The sequence below is a fragment of the Enoplosus armatus genome, chromosome 24 (genome assembly GCF_043641665.1).
Source record: "Enoplosus armatus isolate fEnoArm2 chromosome 24, fEnoArm2.hap1, whole genome shotgun sequence".
Taxonomy (NCBI): Eukaryota; Metazoa; Chordata; class Actinopteri; order Centrarchiformes; family Enoplosidae; genus Enoplosus; species Enoplosus armatus.
This window is the reverse complement of record NC_092203.1, coordinates 3,366,500-3,387,834: the sequence shown is the minus strand read 5'-3', so window position 1 is coordinate 3,387,834 and position 21,335 is coordinate 3,366,500. Positions and strand designations below refer to the sequence as shown.

At 40.7% G+C, this 21,335-nt stretch overlaps 1 protein-coding gene across 1 annotated transcript; it reads right to left on the bottom strand.

The window, feature by feature from the left end:
• Window positions 1-3,109: 3,109 nt before the first annotated feature.
• cfap221 (cilia and flagella associated protein 221) lies at window positions 3,110-21,158 on the bottom strand. The gene is made up of 24 exons (XM_070930946.1): window positions 21,029-21,158; window positions 20,644-20,744; window positions 19,562-19,648; window positions 19,344-19,439; window positions 18,880-18,980; window positions 18,572-18,675; window positions 16,969-17,128; window positions 14,065-14,188; window positions 13,459-13,585; window positions 13,207-13,318; window positions 12,825-12,912; window positions 11,264-11,353; window positions 10,590-10,685; window positions 9,601-9,688; window positions 9,243-9,328; window positions 8,755-8,835; window positions 8,123-8,230; window positions 7,855-8,037; window positions 7,640-7,725; window positions 7,484-7,547; window positions 7,161-7,261; window positions 4,299-4,397; window positions 4,096-4,203; window positions 3,110-3,284 (listed from the first exon to the last, which is right to left on the bottom strand). Exons 1-24 carry the CDS (start codon window positions 21,156-21,158, stop codon window positions 3,110-3,112), a joined length of 2,595 nt encoding a protein of 864 aa, XP_070787047.1.
• Window positions 21,159-21,335: the final 177 nt, after the last annotated feature.

The following is a 21,335-nucleotide window of genomic DNA, read 5'->3' as shown; positions in this document are numbered from 1 at the left end:
CTCTCATTTTATGCCTTTGAGCCTGATTATTTATTTTACCCCAAGTAATTTTAACTTTGTTATAGAACCACATACCTTAAAATATGCAGATACTTCACTTTGCCTTCTGATAAGGATAAAATCTACAAATAAACTGTCTTTATTAAGCTTTCTTATCTATTTTATATAGCTTTACATTTGTCATAAATTAAATTACAATTTATTAGATTTAAATATGTGAGTTAAAGGTGGCTTAACAACATAAAATAACATGAATTCCACTAGAATCGAAGCTGAGATGGTAGCACTGCTACTTTGCTAAGCTACTTACTATTAGCTTCTAGATTATCAAACCAGATTGCACTACCTGCAGCCTCTCATGCACAACGCCATCTAGTATCCGCAAGTGGAGCTTTGAAGAAACTTTTTGCTGGAGTGAATTATATGTGCAAGAACTCCATTGAACACCTTTGGAGCTCTGATTTTGAGTAGGTGGAGAAAGCAGCGGCAATTGCACGACCAAAGACTCAGTTCACCTGTTGCTGCTTCTCTGATCTGCCTCCATTAGAAGCCCGCTTGAGAGGGCAACTCACAGACGTGTCCACCTTGTGCCGGCTCAGTTGTTGCCTCCCACTTAAGTGCACTCAATTTTGACAGAAGTAGAAGCGCCATCGCTTAATTTAGATGGGCCTTTCAGTGGCTCCGCTCTGCAAATGGTTCAGGGCACCTTGCCACTGCCACAGCCATTACGCCTCTCTATCATCAAGGACAAAGCGTGAAGCAGACTCAACATTTGCATGACCCTCAGCTGAAGTTCAGAAATAGTCGGTGAAGATGTCACGGCTATTATTCTGAGCAAAGTTGTTTATGGTGGATAAGCAGCTGACATGGCATAAGGGCTGAGGAGATTTTATGTTTGTTATCTCTGGCTGTCATACACAGTGACCTAACCATCCTCCACATTTTAATAAACACTCCTCTTCTCTTCTCTCCTTGGTTGAAGACACAGACATGACTGAAGCCATGTCCATTCCAAATTATTTCAAAAATTAGGAAGTAGGCTGTTTTCCTTTTAAAAGCCTCAAGAGTTCGAGGATAAACAAATCTTGCATGCCTCACTTCTTGAAGCCATTCCTGCGTCAAAGACTTTGCTCAAAGTCGGACCAAACATATTTCAGTTTTTCACAGAAGTTGCTGGGTTCGCCTAGAGAATGTGGTATCTCTGAGGGGCCATTACTCTGTGGCAAAAAAAAAAGACCAAAAAAACGCGACACAATTTCTCAGGAAGTTTCAAGGAGTAATTCAGCGAAAGGTGTGAAGTGAAAAGCTGAATGCGAGGAAGAGGGGCAACGGAAAGTGTGAGCCAAGGATGGAGTGTGTTCAAGGCAGAGAGATGGACAGGCAGGAAAAAAAGGATGCTGTTAAAAGCAGCAATCACGTCTGTTGCCGCAGGTTATTGTTGGGTTTCTCCCAGGAGTTGTAAATAGTGGCCGACGGAGTACAGAGACAGCAATAGAGGCAGATTCTGTCTCACAAATGGCCTCTCGTTTTCACTAGATTTCCAGGTTTCTGAGGAAATGTCTGGTCATTGTGGCGAACACAACAACTGAACTATTGTAAGTCTTTCACCTCCTTTTTCAATCCGGATGTAGAAAAGAATAAAAGCAACTACTGTACATTCACGGGGTGAAAGCTTTACAGGGAAGCCAACTGTAAAAGGAACAATGGTACATACGATATTTTTTATCATTACTGGAAATGGTAGATGCTGCCTGCTGGGGAATGAATTATACAAACTGACTGTAATAGGAGTATGCTGCTGCACTGCATCTCCTCATTTCCTATTTCTCTCTGCCTCTTCACACACATCAAACAGACATTGTTTCTCTCTCTCACACACATTTCTGCTACTATTATTACACTGTCTATTACTTATTAAATGTATATCATTGCCGTGGCTTCAATTAAATGTGGCGATAGTATTGCAAAAATGTAATTACATGAGCTCAGTGGAATGTCTCTTTTTTAAGCTGCAGTGAAAGCAGGAGCTCTGAGCCCACCCTCTACTGTCACCTCAATGTATTCTGACGGTGAAGCAGTATGGCTATAGGCTTTAGTATTACTGTGTGGGTCCAACCCCATGTCTAATGGATGTAACGTTTTTTATAGAAACTGTGCGCATGTGTGTGTGTGTGTGTGTTTGTGTCAAATCAGCACTGTCCTTTTACTGTATTTTTCTGAAGCACAATGCCATTAGGTGAGTACACACACACTCACTGAAGGACAAATAAATGAGGAAACCTCCTCTAATTGTAAAACTCACAGAGCTGGAGCTCCCTCTAGGGGTGAGAGCAGACACATTGCTGTACTGGACTCCGTCCCAATGAGTTCACAGGGTGTCAGCTCTTTTAGAAAATTAAATTCTGACCTAAGAAGCTTTCCTTTTTACAACCACATAAATACAAACTTGTAAATGTTGAATTGATGTTTTCAAATAAATGTGGAAGTAATACCCACTCCTCGGGCGGCTACAAATCAGCGGGCAGTTACACAAATTGGAGATTGGATGCTAATCAATGTGGAGAGCTAGTGTTACTTTTTTGACCTGGAAATCTGTAAATCAGCAATCAAGGCTCCCTGTCACACCAGTGGAAAGCATTGAAAAGGGTCAATCACCTTCAGCTGTCACCAAAGATCAAGTATGACACAGTTATATGCAACATAACACAGTTTAATAGTAATAAGCGCTGTGTGTTGCTCACTGACAACGACACCATAAAGTACAGTACACGAATGCAGAATTATCATCTTTAACTGAATGCAGTTGTCAGTAATGTGATGTAGCTTGTTAGAATATACTGTAGCTGTGCTTATATATGGATGTGTGTGGGTGGAGGGAGAACGAATTTCAAGGCTTTGTAAGAGACCATAGGAGGGGAGCTTAGTGGCAATTTTAAGTGGGTGGGAGGGAGGCTTATGAGTGGGCGTGGAAGTAACCAGGTTTTATTTTGCACAAGTGGCAGGGCAGACAATGCAGAGTCTCGTATGGGCGAGTAGGATGGGTATAATGCTTAGTTGTAGCCCTGCAATGGTGTTTATTCATGCATGAGTGTGTATATGTGCACAGAGCCTATTTTGGAGGTTTTCGTGTGTTTCTGGAAGTGTGCGTGTATTCACAGTCGGCTCCTGGTGAAGGAGAAGTTCTGTCAGTGACTCCAAGTTGCTTCAGTCTGGTCATCACTCTTTTCCCCATCTGATTGAACTCAGACCTGTAGATCGCCTCCATCTGAAGCTCCTTCTGCTGCCTGCGACAGAGCAATTTAACATTACGGATGGAAGAGCTGAGGAATTAAAGCTGTTTCAAAGGACTGATGGGTAAACTAGCGCCCTGATGCAGCAATCACCATAAGGCTTCCAAACCACTATTAATTTAAGGTCTAATAAAGTAGTCCTTGCCACGTGCCATGTCATAATTTGTCAAAATATTATAAAATGTCTCTCTGAAAGAGTTGAAAACATACAACAAACAATGTCCTAAAACACATTACAAGAAAGACCTATTTGCAGGGAGATTTTCAATCATGTAATGAGTAACTGTTACAGTATCCAGCAGTTACATCGAATTACATCAGTATAACAGCAACACATACTAGTATGATAATAGCATGTTCTGTACATGATGAATTTATGTGATAAGCTTACATATAAGGTGATACATATCCAGTATATCCTCAGTTATGAGTCTTTGCTCAAACCTCAACCAACAACATAATCTTGATTAATGTTCAAAGTTAGTTAAAAACAAGTTAGATCTTTTTTTCTGCTTCACTGCTATGAAAAAGTAGCTTCATGCAGTGTGTTCCAGCTCCCAGGAAGCTTTTGTTGGAAGGAACTCCAGGTGCATGATTTGCACATTCATTAACTTCATGTTTGGTTTATCCTGAGGACTTCCCCTCATACAACATGTTTATAGCCCATTCAAAAAAGCACCATCTGTGTGCGTGTGTGTGTATATGAATATACTTGAACATTCATCCCATTTATTGCATGGGAAGTGCTTCCTTCCTGTAAATAAGCATTCATTGTGCCTAAAAACTCTCTTGCATCTCTACTCACCTGGCTGTCGTTCCTCTGGTGAGGTTTCTATTCGAGACCAGAGCTTCCCCAGACAGGAACTCGGCTCTGATCATCTCTGGTGTGAGTTGGACTTCTGAGCCTTCACACCTGCACACAGACAAACAGACACAATCTGAGCTTGAAGCCTGACAGTAAAAAAGCTTTCAAGAAGATCAATAGATGTCAATGTTGTATGTGCTTACGGTTTGTCCATTAGTGGTGGCAGATCATCAGGAAGGCCAGTGAGAGGAAGAGGAGGAGGTGCTGTGAGTGGAAGTATATCTGTGCTGTAGTCGACAGACCTATATAGGAGAACACACACACTGCTTTTCCCCCAGAAGAGCCAGACCACACGTTACCGAATCGAGATAATGGTCAGATATCTACTCCATCTTACTTAGATGAAAGGACTGCTTAGGGTTGTTTGAAATCTCAGTTTGAACCGGAATGATAAAAAGTACTCAGAGCGAAAGTTACTTACGGGCAAAATGGAATTAATACGCAGACAAGCCCCACGTTTGCTTTAGGAGGCAGCCCTGTTCTAGGCTCTGAACAGAAAACTGCATAATGGAGGAGGCATGGGAACACAGTGCCACGACCTAGACTATATGGATAAGTCTACCACCTCTTTTACCTCCCTCAGTCCTCAATCTAAACAGATCATATATTAGCAAGATAATGTATGTTGTCAGCTAGCTGCTAGTTAGCTACGCAAGTTATACCTGGCAGTTATTGGTGTCTTTGGCCACTACGGGGAATCAGAAACAAGTTTTGAACATTGACATATCTTCACTGTTTAGATATGGAAACGTGGAAATATCTGGCTCTTTAGCTGCTAAATGCTCCTATGTTCACCAGCTAGTCTAGCTAACTATGTCTTTCTGCTGTTAGGAGATTGGTAGGTAGTGTACAGTTGGTAGGTAGTGTACAGCGGCGAGAGTGAACCAAAACAGTAAAGTTGCGAGACAGACAGCTAAACAAGGAGCTGAAACTCGTTATAAAGCTCCATAAAGCCAAGGAAACTCCAGATACAGGTGATAATTACTTAATCAAAAATAAGCATTTTAATCAAACTCAACTGCAGTTATAGGAGTCTGTGTGGTTCACAGTATAACTGTAAAGCAAGTAGACTCTGTACACATAGAGTTACGGTTTTAAAGTTTCTTGGTAAGATAACCGGAGTGACTGAATGTAACCAGTGAGGCAGTGATAGAAAATGAGTAAGACTGAGCATGGAGGCTGGGAGGGAAAGTCATATCTTGCATGAAAAAAAGAAGAATATATCTACAGTTATCATGCAGATCAGTGCTGACAAGCATAAAGAGAATACTTTGCCTTGCCAGGCATCGGATTATGTAACATAGGGAAGGTGAGGAGAAAACGGGAAGTAGACAGAAAGGTGAGGAGAACGGGTTGAAGCAGAGTCAGAATCAAACCCACGCATTCACGAGTACATCATGTGAACAGTGGCTGCCCAAATTACTCGGGCAACTTGTCAAATAAGGACTTGAAATTGTTTCAGATCTCACAGGGAACATTGCCTTGTTAGCTCTGCAACTCTCTGCAAATTTATATCACGCAAGACAAATGACAACGTACATGAGATTATTTCCTTGAAAAGGGTCAGTGTTCTGCACACCTGAGTGGTATTCGTTGTGACAGGGTGCGTAGAGAAGCAGCACCACATGGGACAGCCCCATGCTGTGTTCACTAATACCCTACATCAAAATACCATAATTTATTCACTGTCCATTTAGGCTAAAGACTGAATAAATCATTATTTCACAGTGTGAGCGGAGACAGTACGCTTTGCCTCCATGTGACCTAGATTCTGCACACACAAAGTATTTCACTTGAGGTATACAATAGTACTACAGGAACAAAGAGACGTATCCATCCACATGATATAACACTAGGTTGTAAAATGAAAGTAAGTAAAACAAACTGGAACCAAGGCAGATCACTGCACACACACACACACACACACACACACACACACTTCATTCCAGAATTACTATGTGGTCATTTGCATTGCAATCGAGTGAAAATGTGTATCTTGGCCAGTGTTTTGATGAAACCAGAAGCTCTAAATCCTGAGGGAGAAAACTAATCTCCACACTCAAGATTGCTTTCAGAAATGTAAAACTTTAAAAAAAAAAGTTTTTTTTACACAAGCAGTACTGACGAATTACAAGAAGAACACACCAACTAGACAGCAGTCATATCTTTTTCCTAATAGGATATAAATGAAAGCTGTTGATTTCACAAAAACTAAAAGGAAATCAGAACCAATATTTGAAATCACAAATGATAACTGCTGTAAGTGCAAAATACTGCACAACCACGCAGACAATTTGACATCATGCAACCTGGCAGGTGCTGGAAGTTGTGTGGACACCGCTATTACACATTTATTTTAGACTGCGAGAAGTCACATTTCTGTAAGAGAGATAATTAATGGAATCACAAGCTACACTGTGTCACGGCAATTTGACACGGGGTGTCGAGAGGATAAATATCTATTACACGTTAAACCTTTCTAATGTAACTGGCAAGGATCTCAGTACATCTACAGATGAACAGCTTTAGATGAAGAGGCACAGGGTCCATTATTCATTGATTGGATGTGTTTGGAAAATGACTGCTACACAATATATTGCTTCAGAACCAGTCAGGAAATGATTATCAGTCATTGATATGACCCACCAGTGAGATGGTCACTTGTCATTCTATATTGTATGAAAATGCTACTTCTGACCATGTTTAAAGCTGGAGAAGCTATAATAAAGCTGTCTTGCAACCACAGGGATAAGTTCAAATTCCACCAAGGACTGGAAAGATAAGGACCGTGGATTCTGTAAACAAGTCGTATAAACATGCACTAGTACTGTTAGATCCCACAATGCTCCAGTTGGAGCGTCTCTGTGGTTCTGCATGGGAACCTTTGGGTGAATGTGCCCTCTGTGGCTGCTGTCAGTGTGAAGGCATTCTTATTGCCTTGTTCAGTGAATTAGAGGAGAAATAAGCACAACTTGAGCTTGTACACGGTGATAATTCTGACCTACCTGCGCAGGGCACAGTCACTGGTGAGAGCAGGTTGGCTGGACAGACAGTTCAAGGTGGTCACATCAAAATTCTTCCACGTCATGAGACCTGTGATCACTTCCTGTTGTTGGTCAAGAAAAGAGAAGTCACATCTGCATCAGACCAAACAACAGGAGTATTTCAAAAATGCCTGTTTGAAATATTATACCCTTCAGTCCAGCAACTAAATGCCTCTATGTACTGTATGTTTACCCAAAAATAATGAAGTTCAACTGCTTTTAGGCTAAGACTAAAAGCATTCCACAGAAACTCAAAAAATGCCAAGTATCTGAAAAGAAAGTACCTTGCGGTCCAGAAGCTTCCTCTCAGTGTGTGGGGTTTGTGTCCTCATGCCAGGCTTTGTATACCTGCACACGGAAAGCACTTTCTTTCTAAGTATCTATAGCAGGATTTACAGTATATTACCATCAACATTTATTTACTAATGTGTTGTTGTTACCTGGGCAGAGGGCAGAGGTGGAACTCCAGGTCACTCTCCAGGTATCTAGGGGTCGGTTTGTAAGTCTGCAGGCCTGGAGCTGGGTTCTAATGCATACAATGAGACAAACACAGAAAGAATAGTAGTTTAAATATACTGACTATCAGTAATACTGATATGCAGGGAAAAACACTAAACATTATTTCAGACTTAATTATGATAAATGGCAGCCTTACAAAGATTCTGAGTGGGTTTGCTGGAAAAGGTCTGAGTAGAGCTTCAGGGGCGCTGAAGGTGAGACTGGCAGCCTCCTTTGCTTCCACATCCTCCTCTTCGTGTTCATGCTGCTGTCCCTCCCACTCTTTGGGATCCACTGTTGTGGGACATTGGGCTCCGACCTCATTGGGCACCAGCTCGTCCTAAAGAGTGACAGCAACACAGTGAGAGAAATTTGAAAGAGTAACCAAAGAACAAGTGAAGAAATAAACTAAATATAGACGTTACCGGAGCTCCGGTGCGAAGTGGTCTGGCCAAAGTAGTGGGGATATAAGAGTCAAATGCCTCCCAGGCTGACACGGGCCGATAGCCCATAAGCTTATAGTGCTGAGGAACCTAGAGTGATAAAACAATAACAAATAATATGGTTATAATAGCAACAGAGCATAGAACCAGATAGAGAAATTACTTATAGATTGCCATCAACAGAGATGAGCTCCATTAATACAATTCTGTTCTATGGTACCATATGTAGTAAATAGCTTGAACAAGGTTTTTAGTATATCCTTTCGTGAAGCCACAGGACTTCTTCTCAGTCTCTTTTAAGATAAAACAATATTGCATTCATTTCATATAGACATTCAAATACGGAGGTCACAGGATCAAAGTATGAAATGTGTAATCAAGTAAGTATGAATGAATAGAGGTCAGGCCCCTCCAAGGGAGCACAGGATAAATCTGGGGGGTCGTGAGACGATTAGAGAAATATGACTACAAATTTGTGTATCAGAACATTGTTTAATCTTCACTTAAGAGCTATACTTGAGTAAATGTACTTAATTACACCCCCCCGCTAGGTACATATCTGTTGATTTATAAGCGAGATGGTCAGATGACCAGGTGCTGCAGTAAACACCTACTTGAAGCTTGAAGAAAGGAATACATGTCGTCACAGTCACATCAATAGGATCCACGGGCACCGGGACCAAATCACCGTGAGCCTAGAAATATCAAGGAGACAAATGGTATTATTTGTTCAATTGAACACGGAGGCCTCTTCTCTGCAGGGCATCAGGAAAATAGAAGATTTAATCAAATTGCGGGAAACCGAGCTTCCTCTTTGATTCCACAGTTAGATCAAAGATGTCTTTCAAGGGAAGTAATGAATGGAAATTGTTCCATGTGCAGGACAATAGCCAGCACTCACTTTTCAGTGGTTTCTCATCTTCCATATGTCAGCCGGCATTTAGATAGTTGCATTTTAATAGGCTTTAACAACACTGCTTTGCAAAGAAGAGGTTAAACTATTTCGTTGACAGGCAGCTGATTAAATTTTTTGACATTGATGGGTCGGTATATTTAGATATATTTTAACAGCTTGGTGCTGTCAGTTATGTAATGTACTCACCAGCGGGTCATCTTCATCAGAGAAAGTGGGGAAAGCAAATGGAAAGACTCTGTCGGGAGGGATCTTCAGATCACAAGTTGTCTCCTCTTCAACTGGAAAAAGTGAGACGATTAATAAATGAAAAGAAGTTTCATTTCTACAGATCATTATTTGTGAGGGTCAGTGAGAAACAACTTGGCACGCAGCACCATAAATAGCCCAGCCCCTGAGGCATGCATGTATGCTCTAAGAACTTCATAATAACCAGAGGGGATTTCATTTCAATTTTACCTCTAGGAATAAATTCAATTAAGCATGCTTTACTGACACGGCATAATGAGATTACTTCTGAATGAGGACATCATAGGATGATCAAAACCTTTCTTTGCCGAGGGCAAGTTCTTCACACTGTCTGACAGTTTCTTCAAGCAGGTCAGTCTCCGGTTCATGCGACATCGGATTACTACCTGGAAGGGACAGAAGAGTACAGGATGTTCCTGCTTTAACCAAATTACTGGTCATTCACATCCACCGCTTCTAATCTCAGAGGAGCAAACAAGCACACTGTGGCAAATATTCAATAGTTACTACAGATTATTATATTAACATACTTAGTGAGATTAGTTCGCTTTTTGATACTCCTAAGGTTGCAATAACAATAATAGCATTTAATTTATCTGTTTCTCACATCATCAAAGCCAGGACAACCTAATATATAATGATACTCGTTGCCTTCATCTTCCATCAAACACAAAGTACATGATCTTGGGACGATATGATAACCACATCTAATTAGGACAGATCAGTTCAGTGCACAGGGCTAGCAAAACGACCTGTAGTTATTACACTGAGGGTTATTATAAACATCATCCTGAAGATCCATATTCTTCAGCCTGAGATTAATCTGAAATTTGATGTATTCTAGATTGATATTGTTAACTTTAGAAATCCATTTTGACTGATATTTACCATTTTCCTGTAACACAATTCTATCTTTCTCATATATCCCCAACTTCCCGTTATGCCATAATAAAAGTGACAAAATTTGAACTTTTCCAACAGAAAGAATGACCTTTATTTTACTTGCCACGAGGAAAAAGAGAAGCATGCTCTTCCTGTGGCTTTAAAATGCCATGTCAGATTACTCTGCTTTTACTGTACCCAGGAAAATCCACTGTACTGTATACAATATTATACATTTAGAGTGAGGAATTTACAAATGGCTGAACTAAAGGGCCGCAGGGACACTAGCCCTCTCCTGAGGGAAGAGGGAAGTGTGTGATGTGTTTGTGCATCTAAGGAAATGCTCGTGCATGTGTGCATTTGCACATGTACCTCAGTGACTTTACATCACTTGGATGTGTGTACCTTGCGTGCTGCCTGCTGGAACAGTCTGAGGGCTCTTTGTCTCAGCTCCCACTGAAAGCTGGAGTAAAACTGGAAGGATGGGGCTCCCTTGTGGGCCTAGAAGAGGTTCGAAAGACATTTATTGCTGTTGCTCATTTGGCATCGTTACATTGAGTGCACATAAAAAGGACCATAAAGTGAAATTTCATGAGGTCTCGGAGCTTGGAGTATTTAAATTACATAAGATAGTAGGATAGTTATAGATGTTAGATTGAATTAAATTGCAGCAGGGGCTGATTCATTTAATCTAAGACCACTGAGAGCCAGAGAGCTTTCCCGAAACGCCTCAGCCACAAAGAATAGAAGAGAATGTATCATCTAGATGTTTTATGACTTATCCATACATTAACCAAGACAAAATATGGATCTATTAAGCATTAACTGAACATTGTGCGAACTGTGATTTTGCAGCCATGGTATATTAGTTTCAGATTTTCATGTAGAGAAATATTGAGTGTGACACATAATGAAAGAAGGGTTGGTTTAGTAACCCGCCCCCATGGGGCAAATATGTTCAACTTAAAATAAACCAGGGAAGTTGTAGCGTTTCACTTCACCAGAAAGGCAAGCAGCGTGAAATGTGAAAGTTCTGAGTTTAACTGGGAAATTAGTAAACACTCGCAGTGGAAGTTTACCTGTCCTGCTTCACAAAGCACTCGTCTAGAGGAAAGTTTAGGTTGTCCAGCAGCGAAGTCGTCCTCGTGCCTTACATCTCCCCTTTTTACCTATGACAAAATCAGATGAAGGTCTGTAATGTACACATTATTTGTAATGCAAAAGTACAGCTAAGGCTAGTTTTGCAGGTATTTAGTCATAAACACATTGAATGTCATATTATTCCATGCAATAGCTACTGAGATATTTTAGTCCAGACCAAAGTGGTGGACCGACCAACAGGCAGACAATTCCTAAAGCAACTGTCAAACGTTTCCTTTTTTAGTTTGACAAGAGGTAGTTCACTATCAAATAACAGGTAACCTCTGCCACCAGAGCCTTATTGTCGTGTTGCTTCTTTTTTATCATACAGGGTGTTAAATTTCTTCCGAATGCACAGCATTTTATAATGTGTCACACAGTCAGAATTGGCAAGGAATCTGATAAAAAATGTTACAGTCCAAAGGGAGATTGGTATATGGCATAAAAGTGAAAAGTAGGTGCTGTTCTTTCTATTTCTGCTAAACCCTTCAGAGTTCTGGCAGTGGCAGATGGTGCAAGGCAAATGGGAAAAAAACAATTCCAACATGTATAACCTCCACAGTAAGGACGCCATGAAATCCTTTGGCTGAGGAGGCAATGTTCTCTTTGTCACAGGATGAAATAAGCTTGATGGGGTATGTCTTAATTCTGTGAAACAATAGCAACCATGACTACAAATCCTGTGGAGCACGGTCTCGTGTGTTTATAGGAATGACATATCAAGGTATCACAAAACAATTTGACAATGGTTTTGACCCAAAAAAATAAAAAGTAGTCTGGGTGATGAAAAGATAATGTCACAAAGCTGTAATGCATCACTGTGATGCAAACAGAGGAGGGCAGTTTATTTAAGTTATTTAAGTTCTGGCCTGCAGTAAAGATTCCAAAGAGGACCTACAAAAGAAGATAATAGCTTGTCCTACCATAAAATAAAATGTTTGGTGACATGAGGCTGTAAATGAAGAGTGTGTGTGTGTGTGTGTGTGTGTGTGTGTGTGTGTGTGTGTGTGTGTGTGTGTGTATTATAAACAGTGCAGGTGGAGAAGAGATGGGAGAGGAAGTGCTGTTAAGTGTCCGTGAGATTTCTGTCAACTATTCAAATAACTTTTCTGAGGAAACTCAAACATACACACACACACACACACACACACACACATATTTAAAAACTGATGTTACTTTGGCTGAGTCTGTGCATTTCCTCTGTGCCTCTCAATAAAATCAATCACAGAGGCAGCAAGATTTTTTTACAGGATGAAAATTAGCCTGGATCTAATAATGCAACAACTGAATCAGGTTACGACATCGGTATGCACGTGGTGCATAAGTAGCAGTAGTGATTAGCTACCAACACATCCAGTAAATGTCATGTTGAATGAAATAGGAAAACAAACTCAACCGCCTCACATGAAAAGCCACACTGTCCCCTGCTACACATTAAAGTGTTCTGTAAACCTAATTGTTGTAAGCATATCATTGTCCACATTGAATGAAAAATCTTACCATGTATTCATGTAGTGCAATCTCTCTCTCCTCCGCTATCTGCCTCCTGGTGTGCTCCGACAGGGGGTCCTTACCAAGATGAACTTGCCTGAATGATTTATTTTTTTTTTTTTTATTAAGTTGTCATCTTGAAAAGAAACAATATACTAAAAAAAACAATATATGTGACAATATAAGCCAACTCAAAGATTTTTATGAAAACACACATATTATAATAGAAACATCTTCTTTAATTTACTTGTAAGTTCCCTCTTAACAGAATGGTAATTAGCTTCATGGTTGAATTTTTAACATTAGTTAGTTAGCGCATAAGGATATACATTCAACCACAACATTCACAGGGATTTAAACTGAAATTTGATTTGATTTTAGTTTGATTTACCATCTGAGGTGGTTGGCTTGCTCCTCCTTCACGTTTTGTTGAACCTTCTTTATGAAGAGGGCCTCCTTCATCTGTCTGTTTTGCAGACCAGACATGCTGCCACAGGATATGGCTGAAGTGAAATAATAGATATGAGACATACAGTATATACAATCTGAAATGCAATTGACTTCATGGCAACAAGTTGGAAAAGATACTGTGCAAGAGGAGAATATAACAGGACAACTAAATGAGTCATTGAGTGGCATCTACCTTCCCTCAGGTCTCTGGAGCAGAGTTTATTGGTGTCTTTGATCAGCATCTTTGCCACCCCTGCAGGGGTACACATATCTACCAGAGGCTTCAGTCCAGGCTTAACACTGGCCTGATCTCTCAGTGTCTAGAGGACAGGTAAAGAAATAAGTAAATGAAGGAGAACAGGATACCACTGCAAGATACACTATACTACAGTATAGTGGTAATGCGGAGGAACGGACTGTTTTTCTCGAACAAAGAATCAATTATTTGATAGCTGATACCAAAACAAAGACAAATGTGGAAAAATGTTCCCAAATGAGATTAGAGGAGGGGGAAAGCTGCATACAATCAAAAAGAACTGTTGTTGAAAATTAGGTTCTTTCTTCTCTTGTCTCCTTAATCAGAAAAATGAAAATGAATTAATTGAGGTAACAGACTAATAAGCACATCTTACATTGTACTTACATAAAGACCTTTACATTTTTCATGAAGGAGCAAGAGCGTCTCATAACTATTTTCAGCATAATAATGAAGTCATTAACCCTTTTGATGGAGCACCCACCAACTACTATTTTAGTGCATTTAAAATTAGGCTAGAAGATAGATACATACACACACTACCTTTGATTTGTCCGCCTCCTTGGTTGACCTGTATTTGGTTTTACTTCGTGGAGGCACTTGAGTGGCAGGTGCTGGTCCCTTGTATTCTGCAGGCACTGCGTGACCTGACTTTCTCTCCAGATCACTATCATGCAGAAATAAAATAAAAGTACACCTGATGTAAGATTTGCTATAGTAATGACAGGATTATGCACATAGATTAATCTGTATATAATACTAATTTGACTGCAACATTTATTAGTTGCAACTTTTTTGAAATTAATTTGAGGTTGCAAAGTCGATACTAGTGGAAAAATCTAAATGAACAAACACAGTGAATGGGAAAGTGACACAGAGGGGAGGCGGTGGCGGGCACAGTAATTGGTTCATTTCTGTTATGAGGTCCAGGTTCACTTCTGAAATCCTTCCAGGATCAGTTCTCATGGCAGAGCAAGAACGGCTCTAAATTGGGTGTTTATATAATGACATGTAGACAGCGAGGGACTTGGAGGGTGTGGGGGCAGCAGGGAAGCTGAGCAATGAGGTCAGAAGCCAGATAATGAATTTTCATTATCTTTACATTTTTCCAGCTGTCACATTTTTTTCCTGTGTCAGCCTCATATGTGTAAATGGGGGTGGACAAAACATCAGAAAACACATCTCAAAACAGCATCACTAACCACAACCTTAAATTACCACAGAGTTGACTCAACACTTCTCTGACACAGGGTCAACAAGAGCCTAACATTATAAGATTTACTAGGTTTATTAAAGGATTTATTGCAAGGCTATTGTATTAGACTGTTATTAGATTGATTAGACTGATGGATCACAGCAAATGCAACACAGAAGTCTAGGAATAGCCTGTATCTATGTCCGCAACAAGCCAGTGTCGGGCATTGGTTCAAGCTGAAAAACATTGGCTCTAGCATATATTCCTTAATCTTTCACTTGCACATATCTCATCGTTTATTTGGTTCCACAGCGAGGAACAACAAACAGAGGGAGAATGTTTTATATGCTAAACATCCATCGGGAGGCATATCCATCTTGATATCACTGCACCAGCTACCAAGCTATTTTCATGAATTATTAACTTTCGGCCGAGATAACACCAAGACAGTGCAGGGGATGGAGCTACTGCTGTGTGATGGATAGCACCCTCTTTCTCATGGGAACAGAATTAAACATTAGTTTTTATACGGGGTGAAAAAACAAATGGGGACTTGTAATCAGCATGCAAGCCTATTTTCTCTGGATCCACTTGGGTGCATGTTTTATACCCTCAAATGAACCACCTAGTTTGGTAGTTAGTTTGCACATACAACCTGAGAGCTATTATCATTACTGGACAGCAAGAAGAGAAGGGAAAGGCTCCAACTGATCCGGATCTTCGTTGCTCATGAAGACTGAAGCACTGGAGCACCATGGGGAAGAACTAAGACGGTTAAAAACAGACTAGCTTATGTATGTCACTTAAATTAAAGGTCCAACTTGAAATATTTTCACACTGTTATGTTACTGTTGTTATGTTACTGTCAAAACCACAGAAGGGGTGTGAACTTGATGTGGAGTGAGCAAACAACAGTTCGAGGATGAGATAGCACTGTAAGATAAGATAGCACTGTGGGAGCACTGTGTAGGAAAAACAAATCACCACCCCTTAAATAAATAATTCCCGCTGGCTCCTGGTCAGCTGGCGTTACTGTCAGTGGAGATACTGACATCTGTGCTATCTGTGCACCTTTAATGCCAGTGATGAATCTAGAAAGAAGACCTAAAATCTTGCTATTTTATATAGCTGGTACCCCTCCGTCACCGGTCACCTCGACAGTGTGCTTCACTGCGGACCATTTTAGAAGACAGCTGATGAGACTCCACTCAAGCAAGGCTGCAGGCCCTGATGGTGTCAACCCCAGGGTGCTTAAAGCCTGTGCCCCCCAGCTATGTGGAGTACTTCACCATGTATTCAACATGAGCCTGAGTCTTCAGAGGGTCCCCGTGCTGTGGAAGACGTCCTGCCTCGTCCCAGTGGCTCCAAGGACTACAGACCCATGGCTCTGACCTCCCACATCATGAAGACCCTGGAGAGACTCGTCCGTACATTGTAGAGGATTACAAGTACCTGGGAGTTCACATTGACAATAAACTGGACTGGGCGAAGAACACTAATGCCCTCTACAAGAGAGGCCAGAGCCGTCTCTATTTTCTGAGGCGGCTGAGGTCCTTCAACAACTGTCGGACTATGCTGAGGATGTTCTATGAGTCTGTGGCCAGTGCTATCCTCTATGCTGTTACATGCCGGGGCAGCAGGCTGAGGGTGGCCGACTCCAACAGACTCAATAAACTGATCCGCAAGGCCAGTGACGTTGTGGGGGGTGGAGCTGGACTCTCTGACAGTGGTGTCAGAGGGGAGGATGCTGTCCAAGCTGCGGGTCATCTTGGACAATGTCTCACATCCTCTCCTTGACGTACAGGTCAGGCAAAAGAGCACCTTCAGCGGGAGACTCATTCCTCCCAAATGCACAACTGAGTGCCACAGGAAATCATTCCTGCCTGTGGCCATCAAACTGTCAAGTCACTGTCACTGACACTCATATATATATATATATATATATATATAGACATACATATACATTGCTGTTGTATATATTTTTTACTTTTATTTTTCACTTAATTATTGTAAATGTGTATATTTTTATATTTATTATTTATATTTATTTCTTATTTTTATATTTTGTACATACTCTTATTTCTAAATTTATGCTGCTTTCTAATCTTGAATGGGAGCACCAGTACTGTACAATTTCCCCCCGGGGATCAATAAAGTATTTCTGATTCTGATTCTGATTTATTTTCTATTCACATGTCACATTGTCTTTTTGGCTAGTTAGTACTTTTTTATTGTTGAATGGCTGTAATTACCTGAGGGCTAGGTGAGGGGTGGAGCTCCCAGTGATGGTACAGAGGTAGGGCTTGGTGTTGAACTGTGAGATGACCAGCTGGATGGTGACCTGAGAGGTCCCATATTGGAAAGGACGAAAGGTCACAACGATCTTCACTTCGCCATTGGCTGGTATCACACCTGGAAGAGCAAGGGCAAAAACAACAGAGATTAATGGGTATCAGTGTATGTATTTTGCTTGCCTGTGTCAGTGATTCCCAACCAGGGCACCATGGATTACTTCTGTAGTAAGATACCAACTACATTTGGCTAAATGTAGAACACATAATTCCCCAAAACTAAGTCAGTTGGAACACCTGAACACCACGAATTGCCACTGAGAGTGCGTAGAAACTAGTTAGAACTTTTAGTTTAGTTAGTTTGCTAAAAGTAATGCATAAATTATTGAAATACTTAGCTAAAAGTAATTCATAAAAATGTTGAAATCGTAAGCTACAAGTACTGGATAAACAGTGGAAATGTTTGGCTAAAAGTAATGGATAAAAGGTTAAAATTGTTAGCTAAATGTAATTTATAAACAGTTGAAATAGTTAGCTAAACATAATAGATAAAAGATTAAAATAGTTAGCTTCAGGTCATTTATAAACAGCTAAAACTACTGGATAAACATGGTTGAAACAGATAGCTAAACTTACTGGAATAGCTACATAATATTGAACCTTTGAGCCTCAGCCACTCCAAGTGATAGTAGTAGAAGTGTAAACTTGACTTAACCATCCTAAACATTGACAATTCAGTTGTAAAAAAAAGTTGTGAAAAAGTATTGGAATATCCACTATGTTATGGCTATGTTATGGCAGTATGTGTTCCCTGTGCTGTCTATCCCTTTTCCTCTTCTGTCCTCTCTCGCTCTGCCCAGGTGTGCTACATCTTGATTGCTCAATGAGGTGCACCTGGCCTGGGAACGAAGTGCTTAAAATCTGAGGTTACAAATGAGAGACGACTGAACTTAAAAAAGACTGACAGGCAAAGAAAGTGTTTTTTATATTTTTAATTATGTCCCAAAAAACAATAGAATGTTGAATTACCACTGTGTGACCGACTGGTCTTATATTGTGAGCTGGAGTGGTTGTAATGTGGCCATGGTTTAAAGAGAGGAAGAGACTAAACATAAAAAGCAGTTCCAAAATAAGTAACTCATTTGTATCTCTTCAGATTTGTACCGAGTGTGGCTGTAATTCAAATCGCAAGTACTGGTTCCGCCATGTGTTATGATGCTTCCCAGACTGAGAATACTGCTTAGTGTCCATGTGTGGAAACTGGAGGCATCCTTCAAGTTCTGTGGTGACTTGTTTAATACACAAGGTTTTGAGGAAACGCAGCACACCTGCTCTCCCAATGGTTTATGTTCTTAATCTGGTCGGCTAAATGAGAACTATCAATGGAATAAACAACTTCATTCATCCATTTTACCTTAAAGGTACATCCTGTAACCCATCACAGTTAAGTAAGGAGTAAAAAATAATGCAGCATGTTATCTCTAAGACAAAAATAAAAATCACTGCAATGAAAAGGTTGGCTGCACACCATTTTTGATGTTTAAATGATTTCACTAGGCCATACCTGTAAGGGGGTGGATGGAGAAGGCCTCATTGGGCTGAATAACATACACCTGAAACTCAAAGTCAATGGGGCAGCTGCATCTCAGAGGAATAGCATGGCAAACACTGGAGACAGGTTGGAGAATAAAAAAAGACATGAGATTATTCTTTTATGATTTGACACCATCGGGTGAATGGAAGCATGGCTAGTTGTATGGAAGAATACAAAGAGACAGGCAAACCCGAGGGCCTGCCTGTCTCTTTGACGGGGGGTCAAAAAACAGCCCATTGAAGATCCCAACACACATGCTGTACGGTATACACACACACCTTTGTCCAAGTGGTACGGATGATAGGTCGATATGAGGAGGGATGCGCAGGTCATCAATGACAGGGTAAGCATGAACTGGAATTAACAGGTTCTCCTCCCCCTTAGAACGGGTGTAGGTGGGTTGAATGAAAAAGACAGGGAGAAAACATGAGAGACAAGATATGGAAAGGGTGAAAGAAGAAGAACAGAAATAAGAGAGGTCTCACGGTAAACATGTGAACGTATCATCAAAAGAGATAAACAACTGGGAATTGTTCTTCATGGTTGTTTGACTGTTTGCTGAGACTGTATGTTACACGAGTTAGCTTTACTGGGTAGTTGTGTCTTTCCAGTAATTGTTAATGTCAATGTAAAGTCCTCTGAGAATCATCAGCTTCCACTGAGAGCCTATAGATTTAAGTGTAAAACAAACAGCAGCACAGCGACAGCGACCACAGTGGTGTACAAGCTGCTGGATCCTAACCTTGCAGTGAACCCGCACGCAGTCATAGAAGTACCGCCATTCGTCGGGAAAGAATCTGACCCTCAGTGTGTAGGCAAGACCTGGGATGAGTCGATACTTGAGAGAAAACAGATGGAAGAAGGTTGAATCATCAGAAACAACACCGATTGCGCTAACGGACAAGTAGAGTCGTAATATTATATCCAGGTCAGTAATTTGTAATTGGGGAAAAAAAATACCTTTTTGGTGTAAGTTGTTTGGAAGTGCTTGGTTTGGGTGGGGATAATATGAATATTCATTACTTCAGATGAGATGTTGATTAGTTTCTGAGGGAGAGGAAGAGGAGAGAAAAGAATAATTCATTTCCATCCAATCATGTGCACTTGAGAAAACCATCTCCATATTCTTGCTGCTTACATCCAGTCAGTGCTTCATCACGCATATAGGGGGTGAAATTAGTGCCCATTCAATTAAATCAAATTTATCCTCGATGGAAACCAAATGAGAGGAATTTATGATGGGGTAGGATTTTTACAATTATTTTAATACTTCACTGCAATGTTTTTAATACAAACTTGCTTTTGGTGGGTGCCCAAAGTTTGGCCCGAAAGTGTTTTTTCACACATCACAACCACCAAGTGCTTCAGACACGTAGATATGATGCTCATAAACTGATGATAAAAGGTACTGTGAATGCATCCAACATCCACCACATCTTGAGAGGGACACAATGATACAGCAGACCCTGGTGAACATCTAACCTTGGACACCAACCATATATCAGGGTAATCGTCACGTTTGCTGATGGCACTACAGTACCGAGGCCTCATCACATGGACTATCTCTGTCAGTGTCTTCATAAGGAAACAAGTGACCCACATCTCTCGTCAAATCAAAAGAACAGCAGATGAATCAGCCAATGTTCTCTGAGGAGACTGAGGACAGCTAGACTGTGTAGACACAACATGGCCGCTCAGCTTTTATATGTAGCCCACCTTGAGCCAAGACAAAGCAGAGTGTTGGTTCTGCTTCTTATTTACAGGGCATGCTATTACGTGTGTCACGTTGCAAGGCAGGCTATGTACATCCTAACATAAACGTGTATTTGTCCTGTATTCATTGTATTGTATTATACTGTGTTTTCTGTACCTATTGTCTGGTCTTTCTTTTTCACCAAGCACTTGTGGTCATAAAGGAATGACTTACTACTATAACAATACTTTTTAAAATAACTCACAATAAGTAAATTAGCTGTCCAATGTAGCCTGTGAATGAGACAGTGAAAAATGAATGGTAAAAAGTTCAGCAGTATTTTCCTCACCAGGATCTTTATGTAATCCTTTCCCAGCTCAAGCCCACTGAAGTGAAGCACTGGGGGCTCTGCTTGGATCACGCTGTTGCTTTTCAGTTTGGCATAGCTTTCTATAAGGGAAAAAAAAAACAATTACTGAAATGCAATACGATTTTTTGCATAACAGAAAACTGTTTGAATGCAGGCTTGAATGTCAGCTAGTTTGATGGTTACAAGATGGCTTAACCAACCCAAAACAACTGGATATTCTGCCGTTATCACACATAGATTGGTTGCCAAAGTATATATGTTGCTTGTTACTGTAAGGTTAAATACTTGGTATCATTGCTGGCAGTACAAATACAGTATTAATGCACCCTATCAGAGGGTATCAGTGGTCGTGCTTAATATGTACTAGATTCCAGTAGGTGATTGGGAACGTCGGCTCTGCTCCTGCTCTCCTCCACCAGCTGGCTCAGAGGCAGAGGAGTCCCCCTCCTGAGGGGCTCTGAGAGTACGTGCGGGGCAGAGTGGGCCACCTCCATTCTGGAAAGAGATTCAGCTCTGGCTCCTCATGAGAGAAATGACAGGAGGCTGGAGGACAGTCAAGGAGACAAAAGTGTGTTGGGAAACAGTATGTTGGTAAACTGGTGAATTTATTGTCTGAATACAAAAAGGAAAGGCTTGGAGGGACAACAGGTATTTTCATGTGTGAGTTAATT

What these genes read in the sequence shown, in the direction of transcription:
- cfap221 (XM_070930946.1), bottom strand. Translation starts at nt 21,158, where the DNA reads ATGGAGGTGGCCCACTCTGCCCCGCACGTACTCTCAGAGCCCCTCAGG. An exon ending in AGGATTACATAAAGATCCTG is followed by an intron (nt 19,649 to 20,643) that starts GTGAGGAAAATA and finishes CCTCTCCCTCAG; the next exon opens with AAACTAATCAACATCTCATC. An exon ending in TGCTTTGTGAAGCAGGACAG is followed by an intron (nt 10,686 to 11,263) that starts GTAAACTTCCAC and finishes AACCTCTTCTAG; the next exon opens with GCCCACAAGGGAGCCCCATC.